We start from the raw sequence: 12622 nt of genomic DNA, 5'->3' as shown, positions 1-12622 counted from the left end.
GAAAAGTCAATGAGCACAAAGTAGCCCGACATCTTCCCAACACGTGTTTCCCATCAGTTCTACGACAGTTCTGTGTAGGAGCCAAAAACAGTCCATGTTTCAGCAGGTTTGAGGAATTTTATGTGGCAAAGAGACGAAGACCAAAATAATCCTTCGTGTAGGACTTGAGACCCGGAGGTTTCCTGCCAGCTTTCCAGGTGTGGTTTAAAGGTATCGTTGGTTTGCTCTTTACCACCAACTGCAGTTAGTCCTCCTGCTGACCAGCCAGCATCACCAAGCGCGTTTAAATGGAGGAGAATCCTGTTTTACTGCAATACTGATTTTCAAAAACAGTCAGTTTTTTAATGAAAGAGTTAAATTTGCTCGGTCATCACTTAAATAACAAACACAGAAATGCTGAACAAAAGCCACAGACGTCTGGAAACATGACACACGGCATGCAGTCCTCAGGAAGCAGGTAATAATATTCATCACGCGTGCAATAAAATTCAGAACAACATTTCTGTGTCTTCATTTAATCGTTGAATCCACAACGTGGTCAAAGCCTCCAGATAAGCACACTCGGTAAAGCCGCAGTTAGCAATCATCTACAGTCTTAATCATCTCGCTGTCTTATTTTAGGCTTAGAAACGAGCAATAACCGATAGGTCAAAACTTTATTACCAGCTACTGACACCATAAGATGAAAGGTCAAGTGAGGCAAATCTTTCAATTTAGATTCGGCTTGGCAAAGCAAAATCATATTTTCTGCGTTCGTCATTGTGGTTTTCAGTCGATCGATGGACATCTTAATCAATAAAGTGCTGCTGACCCAGACGCTTAGGTCAGAAGGTCTTGATACAAGTATTTAGATGAGTGCATGACTTTCTTAAGCTGTTATTGACCTTTATTTTCAAAACGTCCGAGAGCTCTCAAAGCATCGATCAGAACCTGTGCAGAGGAAAAACGATCCAGGCGCAGGTGCAACATTTTTTCAAGGAGATCGCCGGGTTCACGGCGAGTGACATCACATGTGAACGCCACACTGTTCAGATTGAACGCTTCAGGCTCCAGCTGCCACTTCAGTTGACTGGATCATTTTTACAATGAAATCTGAAATGGAGTCTGGCTTTGTGAAGCTAATTTGCTGTTAGCTAAGTGGCTCTCCAAAAGTCTTAAAGTCAGACTTTTTCTAATGCAGTCTGGCTCCATCAGGGAAATTTGCCAGCTGCCACTTTCACACAGCAGCTACTTTGAGCTGATTCAGACGGAGAAACAGAAGGTACGATCAAAAAGACTTTGCCTGTGAAAAACAAAAAAGATTTTCTTACATGTGGGAGTTTTCGTGTGAGTTTACGTCAAGGATAAAAGCTGGTTCTCCATCTACAACCCAAAGACTCTTCCCCTTAAAACCCAGAGTTTTAAGGGGAAGAGTTCAGTATCCAGGGCTGAAAGTGGCTCAACCAGAAGCATCTTATACTCTCCAGGGTCAGATGCAAAATTCTGCTATGACTTCCTGAGCTGTTTCCTGAAGCTTCTCAGTCACCTCAACACGATTCACACTCACTGCTTGTCCTGTGAGAGATTTGGCTCCTTGCAATGTTAAAATTAAATTCAAGGCAAAGGTTTGCAAATGCACGTGCAGGCCTTCCACGGAGCTGCTTGCTGGTTGTAGGCACGATCACCAATATTCTTATGGCCACCAACTCAAAACTAGCCTTATCAGGCTTTCTGATATTGAGCTGCTCCATTTCTCGTAGATGTCTTGATGAATTTTTAAAGGTTTATGCAAACACTGCTCAATAAAAGCTGCGTGAAAGGCACTGAGTTTGTCGTGAACCTTGGTGATTCTGTTCTCCCGAAACAGGTCAAACTGAGGTGTGAGGTCAGCCCTTATGAGATGTGTTCAAACAGTTAAAGATGACCAAATGAGAGAAAGCAAGGAGAAACAGAAAAGGCACCGTGAGAACCGGGAAGGTTTCTAATGATGACGGGATGCAGCGTTAGTAGCGAGTTCTCAGAAGGTTACAACTTTATCATCTGCATAGAGCAAAATCCTAATTCTTTATTTTATTATTATTCTACACTCCTCTAATTAGCAAACGCTGCTTAATAAGCATTATACCAGGGGAAGAATGAGTTCTAACCTTTAAGATGATCACAGACATAATTGAATTTGTGCTGGAAACTGACAAAAATGACTTCCTGTATGCCTGCAGATTTAGTTTCAGAAAATCAGAAAGACTTTAACCCCCGAAAGGAAAGAACAAAAACAAAGAGGAGCTTGGCGACGGCACAGATGTGTTTGATTTCTTTTGTCGTATTTTAGAAGGTTGTATATAGGAGGTCTATTCTGACCTGTATCAATAGCTTCTGCTTCATCCCAGCCTCTCTCTCTGTCTGTCCAAATGTCCCTCCTCCCCTCCGATGAAGCAGTTGTAATGTCATTATATGTCAATGGACCAGAAACCCTTGCCAGCCTGTAATCCTTAGTAACCTGCACGAGATCATAGACAGTCAAGTGTAAATCAAAAAATGAAAAGGATAGATGGAGAGAAGGAGAGGAGATAGATAACAGGGGTGTCCACATTGACATATAATTTGCAATAAGACGTGACACAGTGATAGAACCAGGGGTTATGGACGGGGATGTCGGAGACAGATCTTATTGCTAAAGGGTGACACACCCAGCGTGCACACTGCCTGCTCACACTTTAGTTTATGGATCCACATCGAGGCCTTCCTGCCCGTTTGTCCCCTGTCACATGACTGAAGCCTGTCTGGGGGTGTTCGCACAGTGAGGTGAGGTCGGCCCTGCGTAGTGCTGGGAGGTGTATGTTGTTGATGTCTGGAGGTAGGACATGGAAAGGCAGGTCTGAGGTCAGTTTCGTGTTCGAGCGGTGTCTTTGGTAGCGCCCGTGTCCCCGTTTCAAACAATATACAGACCACACAATAACCACTGTAACACACAGCACACACGTCAGTATCAGTGTAGCCCCAACATCCATTCTCCTCCTGTATTTCTGTCCCACCATCATGTTTAACATTGAATACTTGGTGGTTCTCAACCAATAACAAACGTCATGTATGACTGGAAGGAGGAGTCAAAGGCTGAATGGAGCTAACTCGGGTTTAGCATCGCAGCTTCTGTCATCGTACGTTTTGTGGAGTCAGAAGCGACCACATCGTAGTTATCAGCTGATCATTAATCTCTTTGTCCCGCCTTCCTCCCCTCACTCCTAACCTGTCGCAGCAGATGGCCCCGCCCCTCCCTGAGCCTGGTTCTGCCGGAGGTTTCTTCCTGTTAAAAGGGAGTTTTTCCTTCCCACTGTCACCAAAGTGCTTGCTCATAGGGGGTCATATGATTGTTGGGTTTTTCTCTGTATTATTGGAGGGTCTTTACTTTACAGTTGTCTTGAGGCAACTGTTGTTGTGATTATAAATAAAGATGTGAGTAACTCTGGTCACTCAAAGCTTATTCAAATGATGCATGTGACATAATTTCAGTTTCACAGAGGATTGTGGGTTTTTTTGGTAATTTGAACTCACTGTGGAACTGCCACAAGCTGCAGTTCCTCTCTTGTCCACTTGGGGCTGTCCCCATCAGTGAGTCTTACCGCATAGACTCCAATGTTGACTGGCAGGTGGATGGTGACACAGGCGGCTGCAGCTGCTAGCTGTCTGCTATTCTCCACCTCAGCCAACTGAAGTCCCTGAACTGGACCTGTGGACCATGTTTGTGCTGCTGGAACATTTTTAATGACATTATCTGACCAACTATACGGCTGTTGGGACGTTGTTGTACTAACAGACCTTTCTAGAAGTCTGAGCTCCAGTTTTGGTGCACGGGGAGACTCTAGGATGTTTATTAGCAGATGTCTGGGTGGTTGAGACTTTACAGGGAGCTTTGTGCTGCAGGTCAGTGCTTTCTGATGGGCTGCTTGTTGAGTTGTGATGGGGCGTCCAAATTCATCTGTAGTTGCACGCTGCCCTGTGTTGGTATTGTGTTATATGAGGCCAGCTGATCTCTGTTCAAAGCTTTTATCCTCTCACACTGACACAGAAGCAGACGGCTGCCTCGCTCTGTTCTCTGCAGGCTGATGTCTGAAGCATCACTCTGCACAGAAACCACCCGACTGAAGGTGTTTCCGGTGTCAAAATGTCCCATTTAAACTCATGTCCATATTTCATGCTGAGTGATGTCACAGCTCTGGTGTGAGGAGATTGGCTGCCACTAACGATTATGCATGAAACCTGATTATTAATGACTTAGTTTGCGATTGGATATTTATTTTAATACTGAGGGAAAGTACTGATCTTTGTTACTGAGTTTCCTGCACGCTTGCTTCTGTGGCTGCAGACAGAGTGAAAGGTTACGTTGATGAGCTCCCTGCATAAATCTTTTGTGGCCCTTTCAGGGAAAAAAGCTCTAAAGAGCCACTTTGCACAGCAGACAGTTGGAGCCCAGCGAGGTGAGCAAAGTGGAACATTTAGCAGCTAAAGAGCCGCACGTTCACGACTCCGATGGGACGAAACTCGATGAGCTGATGCTGAATTTGTTTTGGAGTCAGATTTTGTTATTGAAGCTTTATGGCCTGTTGCAGATGTGCAGCAGCAGCAGCCACTGAAACTGTCAGATTCTCATCTGCAGAGCCAAAGTTCCCACATTCACACTTTGAAATGGCAGCAGCGTAAAATTACACGGAGCACTTGTACGTCAGAGCCTATTGTTTGGCACAGGGACAGCGTCACTCTGAGAGGTTAACACAGATTTGTGTTTTTTAATGACGTCGTGTTAAATCGGAACAATACGATCCTGCTGTGACGGCAGAAGTTCCGGATAATTATCCACTAAAGACGTTTCAATTACGGGATGTTTCCAGCTTTCGAGGAGGCGGCCGTTCATTAATATCGATCGGGGGTGCGTTCATCTTTCACGAACCGCAGGTGTAACTATTAGCTCGGCTGTAAGAGCAGCGTGTGTTTCATTCATAAAAGAGCGAGGTGGTCGCTGAGTTCTCAGTGATTCTTATTCGGCAGGCACTTGGTGAGGCTCCAGTTTCCAACAGCAACAGTGCACGGTTGTTGAAACGCAGGTCGAGCTGCGTTTAATGTGACAAACAACTTTTTCTTTCCACGCTAAAAACTCCGTAAGTGTCCTTCTCTGCCTCAGCAAGCTCCCACCCTCTCCTGCTAATTATAATCTCTTTTAACAACCCCTGGGTGCAGAAAATTACCAAAGCCTTACCACACAAAATGAGTTTATAGCAATAATTCAATACCGAGCCCTTGAATGCTACAGAGCCGCTGCTGCGGGAATTAATCATTAAAGTCTGCGGGTGCTTCCACGCTGGGATTTGATCCCTGGCTGGCTGAGCTAATTCGGCACCGTTTGCTCGTAAGGCCTCGTCGTTTTATGAGCATATTAGTAAAGGTAATGGTGAGGTGGAGTGTGCCCTGGTAGTTGGGGACAGGGTGGGTGGGGAGCGATGCACGGGTAAAATAAAAACATGAAGGGGGTGTAGTAATAATAAGGAGAAGAGACCAAATTTGATTTCAGTCAGCGGCACAGAGCACATCTACCTACTCTGCCCTGCCTCCCGCCCTCCGACACTAGACTGACTCCTAAACCTCTCTCCTCTACAGCTGGGTGTACTGGAGCTCCACTAAGTCGGGGCTCGCGTCTGCGGCTGGATCCTTAAAGTAGAGTGTGGCAGTGTCTTCCCCCCGCTGGCCCGTCCGCCGGGCCCTGTGCTCGGTCACCTCTTTGGGCTGCTCCTGGCGGCAGTGGTTGCTGTTCCACCAAGCCTCCAGCCCAGCCACCAGGCAGGCCAGCAGCAGGCCCGCGGCCAAGATGCAGAAGATGCCGGCGAAGCTGTGCAGCTTGAGGGAGCGGCCATCGGGGTGGGCGCTGGCGTGGCTGCTGAGGTCGCAGCGGCCGGCGCGGGGCCACCACTTCTGCTTCATGATGTCCAGGTCGCCTTTCTCCTGCAGCTCCAAGATCCTGGAAGAAGAGACGAGAGCAGCAGGTGAGACGCAGAGAACACCAATTAATCCTTCTTACCCGAAGGCAACAAGAACAGTCTGCGACCCTCGGGCGGGACGTCGCGCTCGCTGCTATGTCACACAGTCTTACTGCGGCGTCTCCTCTGCACACGCAGCAGAGTCGCAGTCGCTCTGCAGCGCCTAATAAATCCCAGCCTACCGTGAGAACGCACCTCAACGTCTTACTTTGTCCAGCTCAGATAAATACAAGCGATTCTCCTGATTCTCCAGCTTTTATTTACATGAAGTGTGAGATGTGCCGAAGCAAAAGGTGTCCGCTTAACACCGATTTCCTGCTTTCCAAAGACAAATACATCCAAACACACGTTTGTGGACGAAAATGTGTTTCTTTTTGTCTTTGCTGGCAAACAAACTACAAAGAAATAAAAGCTGGTGTTGACATTTCCAACCCGTTCTAGCTTCCTTCATGCTGTTAGATCTCCCGCTGCTGATGCACGGCGTCTGAAAACAGAACGACACAGGAGCGAGCGACCCACCGACACGTGTGCACCGATCACGCCTGCTCCTTACAACAAGAACATACAGTCAGGATCCAAAGTTTACGATCACCTGAAAAATGGCAACAATCACATTTTGCATGGTTGGATCTTAACGAGGTTCCAAGTAGAGCTTCAACCTGCGACAAGAAGAAACCGACAATGTTCAAAAAAGGAAACTTTTTTTGCCTTTGCCATCAGAACGTGGTGACGGTGTGACTACCTGACAGAAAATGACAATAAATCCACATTTTTGGCCTTTAAGCACGTTCAGCCTGTTTCAGTTTAAGTGTTGCTCTCAATAAATCGCAGGCTCAAAAAAACCTCCCATTTCTTCTTGTTGCATGTTGAAGCTCGACTCTGAGCTTTGTTAAGATCCAACCATGCAAAATATGAGTTTTGGCCATTTTTCAGGTGGTCTTAAGCTTTTTTTTATCAGGGCTGTATTAGTAACGTTACACTTTGCACTGATAACAAAGAAAGTGTAGAAGGTACAACAGTTCAGACTGAGTCAAAGCAACAAAGAAGAAATAACAGGACAGAGGGAAAGTGCACAGACTGAGCTTTAAGGATGCTGTAAAGGAAGCACAGCCTCTGAAGGGGACGCCCCCCGTCAGCCACTGTCAAACAAAACTAAATATAACAAATGTAATCACATTCATCTCTTTCACTTTGTCAGGTGCGCTTTCATAAGATGTAACTGTCTAAGCATCAGTGTGTGTTTTTAAATCCTCCCCTCTCGTTACGGTCGGAGCCTGTCGATGCTCTCGGCTGTTCTCGGTATCCCATCGTCCTTCATCTCCGTTCGACCTCGCGCCCTCTTTACTCAGGAACACGTCCTGTTTCTGAAGTCATGGGAAAACTGGCCTGCAGGCCTGTGAACTGCTGTACAAGACTCCGCAGGCTCTGAATAGACACATTTTCAGCTGAGAGAAGCATCGATTTTTTTCCCATTAAGATCTGATGAAGTAGATCTGATCTGCAGAGGCAGTTTTTACACTTGGAACAAATTAAAGCTGATGATTCAAAACTAGAAAAAGCATCACAGCGAGCAGCTGCGCGTCCGCGTGGCCCAGTTTACCTCACGACATCAACCTACGACGTGAAGAAGAACAGACAGTTCGGAGAAGGCCGAGACTTTCTCGCTCTAATTATTTAAATTTGCCAAAAAATCCCACAATAGGCCCGCGATGTACCACGGTACGGAGCGATGTACCACGGTACGGAGCGATGTACCACAGTACGGAGCGATGTACCACGGTACGGAGCGATGTACCTCGGCTCATCACGGCTGTAATTTTGTCATTGCCCGGGGGGTCATTATGGGCCATTACACCACGTGTTACACGGTGCTAATCAATGTTATAGACGAGGGGAGGCGTTCCAAGATTCAGACTTTTCCATGAAATGAGATTGTGAACCATCGAATTCAACGCGACGGGGATTTCGCCGTCGTTGAAAAATAATCACGGCGCATCAATCGTAAGCTTCTGCACTGAGCTCCTTTCCCCCGCTGAGGCTGAATGCAGGTGATGATTTGTGGCTTCATCCTTTCAGCACAGCAGCTGGATTTATTTGTTGTTCCGCCCACGATGACTCAACAGTTTGAAACCAACCAAAGAGCAGAGAATAAGGTCTTTGACGTGACCGCCGTCGTAGGGATCATGTGACAGTGGGGAGATAATATTTCATCTCCTGCTGAACGTCCAAAGAGCCTCTAAGTTTAATGGTAGTTTTATTTTAATGGAGAGACAGAATATCAACCAAGAGTCCAGAAAAATGTGTTACGTAAAAGTTATAACCTGATGCGTATGTGACGGAGCGACCCACAGATTAGCCGAGTGCTCACGTGAGTTACAGTCAATCAGTTGGAAACACTCCTGATATTGTCTCGTCGTTTATGAAGCACGACAGAATCGCTTTCTTCCAACGTCCAACGAGCTGTTAAAGGACGTCAGGGAGAAGATGCAGACTTGCACAAGGCTGGAATAAACTACAAGACCATCAGCAGGAAGCCTGGTGAGAAGGTGACAGCTGTTGGGGTCAGACGCTCTGGGTCTGGAGTAGGGCTGCCAGGATTAGTCGACTATCAGAATCGTCGACGACTGATTTAATAGTCGACGTGTCGTTTGAAGCTTTGTAAGATCCCAAAAGACGCAGGAATAAGTAGCAGGATTTAAGAGTGTAATAACGGACTGAAACAGAAGATGGCAGCACTGCATGTACAAGGATGCCAGCTGCCGTTAAACCCCGAAGAAGAAGAAGCAGCTGTGTCCCAGAATTCATAGCGCAGCCCAGCTCAGTTTCCAACAATGGCGGTAGCTAGTTAGTTTTAATATTACTCTTATTATTCTTTCTGGGTCACAAAATAAACATTTAACATATTTTCAGGCGAGAATGTAGCTGTGTAAACCTCAAATATCGGCTCAGTTTATCAGGACACCACATATTTTCAAAAGCGCTCCGACGTTTTCGGAGACGTCTGTTACCCACTAGCTCGATAGCGAGCCGGGGGCAAGGCTCGCTAGAGCCGTGAGAACACCGGACTCCCGGCAAATCGTTTTCAAACCCACCGCCGTCTTTCGCTACTCAGGTTAAACATGATATATAAGTCACTTAGATAACTTAAAATGTTATTGTTTGGCTTTTTTTAGTATTTTATTTGTTCCTGAGTAAATCGGTTTGGCTGAGATTAAAGTTTTTACACAGCTGAATAAACGTCAAGCAGACAGCTGATTATCAGAAGTGTGAGATGCTGCAGAATTTACTCCGGTGTCCTGTTATATTTTAGAAAGCAAGGAGTTTATTAAACTTCACCGAGACAATCTGCAAATTTCACCTTAAACACTTCAAGCTGTAAGCTAATGATATATAAGAGCAGATGCTGCTGGTGCAATAAGCTGTAGTTTTACGTCCAATGGATGATGATCTGATTAGTCGACTAATCGCAAAAATAATCAGTGCGTAGTCGACTATCAAAATAATCATTTGTGGCAGCGCTAGTCTGGAGCTCCGTTCGAGATCTCAGTTCATGGGATCACGAGAGAAGTTTTGGATCAGAATAAATCTACATGGTAGGAGCTTGATTGAACACACTGCACCTTTCTGTTAGGGGTACAGGACACCACATTGAGGGGACGTAGGGTAAAATCTCAGAGAAGAATCTCCTTCTCTCAGCCAGAACACTGAAGTGGCGTGGTGTATGGATCCTCCATCATGACAATGACCCAAACAAAGCACATTAAGATACGGAGTGGTCTCGCCAGTCCCCAGACCTCAGACTGTGCATGGGGCCGAAGCTTCAAGGGTTCAGAGTTTTTCTACAGCAAAATATGTTTTTCCTGAGTCTTTGGTTGAGATCTGCGCTAAAATAAATGTAACTCAGCAGAGACTGTTCATTTCTTTGAGAGAGACGGGATCAAATCAGCATTTATCCAACATAAAGCGCCCCGACTGTCGTTGTGATTCGATGCGGCTGAAAATAAATCATTTATTCTTCAAACTCTGATTTAGCTGAATATCGTTGCCCAGTCAGTGGAGAGGCCGACTTCTGTGACAGGAAGATGTCCAGCCTTCCTCCTCTCACGCCCAACCGGTCGCTGCAGATGGCTTCCCCTTCCCTGAGCCTACTTCCTGTTAAACAGGAGTTTTTCTGTCCCACTGACGCCAAAGCGCTCGCTCACAGGAGGCAGTTTGATTGTTGGGCCGTTGTCTGTATTGTTGTTGGGTCCTTAACCTCACAACATAAAGGGTCTTGAGGTGACTCTTGCTGCATTTTGGCGTTGGATGAATAAATCTGATGAAAAGTTCATATTAATGAGTTTCTCAGCATTTTGTGTGGAAATAAGAGCGCCAGCGTATCCCAGCAACCAGGAGCACGGATCCTCTGGAAACCTGGAACATGTGGCTGGGTACGTGAACGTGTTCACATGGCTACGCGTCCTGTACAAAGACCTGGTGGCAGTTTCAGCCAGCAGGCCTGGTGCTGTTGTTCATTTATGTAGTTAATTAAGCAACTCTGCCATGACCACAGAAGTCCAAAACACTTTCAGCTACAGTACAATCAGAGCCCAATTTGCTATATTTAATCTGCTCAGCTCAGCGTGAACATGCTGAAGGTCAGAGCGCCGGCGTTTCCATCTGTACCCCCCCGAAACAGCCCGAGGACAAAATAGTTTCACAGCACAAATGAGCAGCAGAAGCAACAAAGTCTGCAAAGGTTATTAATGGCAGGATTATCACATGAGGTAATACAGCAGTTATGGGACGAGGTATTAAAATGATGGTTGGAAATGTGGAGATAATGGTTTTTGTGCTGAACAATAGCTCTGCTCTCAATTTAACACACGAGCACATTATTCCTACACGTCCCCGAGCGCCGTGCTGCCGGGGCGCCTCGGGCTGTCGGATGCTTGCTGAGCCGGGCGGGAAGGAGCGTTTTGTCTCCGTTCGGGGCGCAAATTAATCCCTAAATAAACACCTTTAATTAAGGAGGAGGTGCGAGGAACAGAGGGAGGAGGAGTAAAAGGTGACGCCATGATGGAGAAGCTGGAAACACAAGAGGAACAAAAGCAGGACGACAATCATGCAAATCCAGCTCCTTTCACAGACTCGCGCCTCAGATCTCCTGCAGACTGAGGCCAGAGGAGGTGATGAGGCCCAATCAAAACCTACTTTAACTCTTTTTGCTGCTCGTTGAGGATTGAATACGAGCATCGGCATCGCTCTCATATCCCAGAGTAAAATATTAAAACACTGCTAAACCCTGAAGTTTAAGAGTGACGACGCGGGTTTGCTGCAGGTCTGCAGACACACATCAACTGAACTGTCCGAAGCTTCACAGCTGATGGTTGGTGTCAGTGGATACTCCAGGTTGTGGTAGCCTCAGTAAGCTGTACAGTAAGCTGATGCACAGCGAGTCGCCTCGTTGTGGAAGCAGGTCTGAAATAGGATGGACACCGCTCAGGTCAGAAAGGAGAAGCGAGGGTACGCCCTCCAGGAGTCGTCCAAGGGGAAAGAGCTAGCCGAGAGAACTCGGTGGATGGACGCATGAGGATGTGACTGAGAGGATTCATCCTCTGTGAAATCATGAGTGGAACTTGAGCTGCTGGGTACGATCATTTTCCATCCGCAGATTCCTCTCCTGAAACATTTGGACTTCCTAGATTTGCTCTAATCTGGTCATCGTTGTGTTTTATGGTAAAGTCAGAAAAATGTTAACATGAAGTTACTGACTTCTCCCCATCCAACACAGACCTGTGCTGCTGTCAGACTGAGGAGGTGTTGTGTGGTACCTCCATTACTGCGAGAGGCTCTCTGCGTGTAACTGTGGGGGGGAGACACATGCTGGCTATCACCCCCAAACATCTTGTTAAGCTTTAATACAGGACGGTTATCCGCAGGCAGAGGAGGAAATCCCATCCATGCGCACTTCGATCCGGCTTACTGAGACTCACAGTAAAGCAGCTGCTAGAAAATGTGCGGCGGTCAGAATCACGTGGCTCTTTAAGCATTTCTGCTCAAAGGAAAAACATTAAAAACAAACGTGCACAAACGAGTTTTTCCCTGCTGCTCCTTCGCCCATCAAACATTGTTGTAACTGGACATCAGCTTTCTCTTGGAGCAGCTTCCTGCTGAGGGTCACCTCTCAGCCGGTTCTTACAATGACCCAAGGCAGATTAAACTTGGATTCATCTGATTTACTATTGAACTGTGCAGGTGTTCCCTGGATTTCAATGGCTGTGCTGTGTTATCCTGTCCTGTGGTCGCTCTTCGGTGACAAAGCGGACAGTCTCAAAGCTTTAAAGAGAAACGGGATTAGCCCGCTGCGTGAACAGGACCTGAGAGGATGAGGAAGCAGAGAGCAAAGGATGAAGAAGACAAGATAGGAGGAGGCATAGTTGACATTTCATGGAGTCGGGCCCCGGGCGGCCCTCCCACGCTGCCTCTAACGCAGCCTGAAGAAGCCATTTCCCCTTTTCTGTGGTGATGAAGCACTCGCAGCACAGCGGTGCTGCTGCTAATGCTTTGTGTTAAAATCTCTATTAACGCTCACAGCGGCTGTTTGTGGCTTCCTGTTTGTCGCAGGATTACACAGAGAG

The 12622-nt window shown here is 46.6% G+C and overlaps 1 protein-coding gene across 2 annotated transcripts in view; it reads right to left on the bottom strand.

Moving 5' to 3' along the window:
* grid1b (glutamate receptor, ionotropic, delta 1b) overlaps positions 1-12622 on the bottom strand; it is a 627414-nt gene that overhangs the window by 3776 nt on the left and 611016 nt on the right. Inside the window, exons 16-17 of one of the 2 annotated variants that reach the window (XM_085467070.1) lie at positions 5743-5983; positions 2338-2476 (exon numbers count right to left, since the gene is read on the bottom strand). In XM_085467070.1, the coding sequence (XP_085323196.1) occupies positions 2338-2476; positions 5743-5983 (380 nt within the window). The remainder of the gene's footprint in view (positions 1-2337; positions 2477-5742; positions 5984-12622) is intronic. The other variant, XM_085467071.1, reaches the window with a different exon arrangement.

The sequence above is a fragment of the Copadichromis virginalis genome, linkage group LG8, assembly GCF_057382275.1.
Source record: "Copadichromis virginalis isolate Kocher_CV1m ecotype Utaka linkage group LG8, C_Virginalis_male_GT1.1, whole genome shotgun sequence".
Lineage (NCBI taxonomy): Eukaryota > Metazoa > Chordata > Actinopteri > Cichliformes > Cichlidae > Copadichromis > Copadichromis virginalis.
This window is presented reverse-complemented; position numbering and strand designations above follow the sequence as displayed.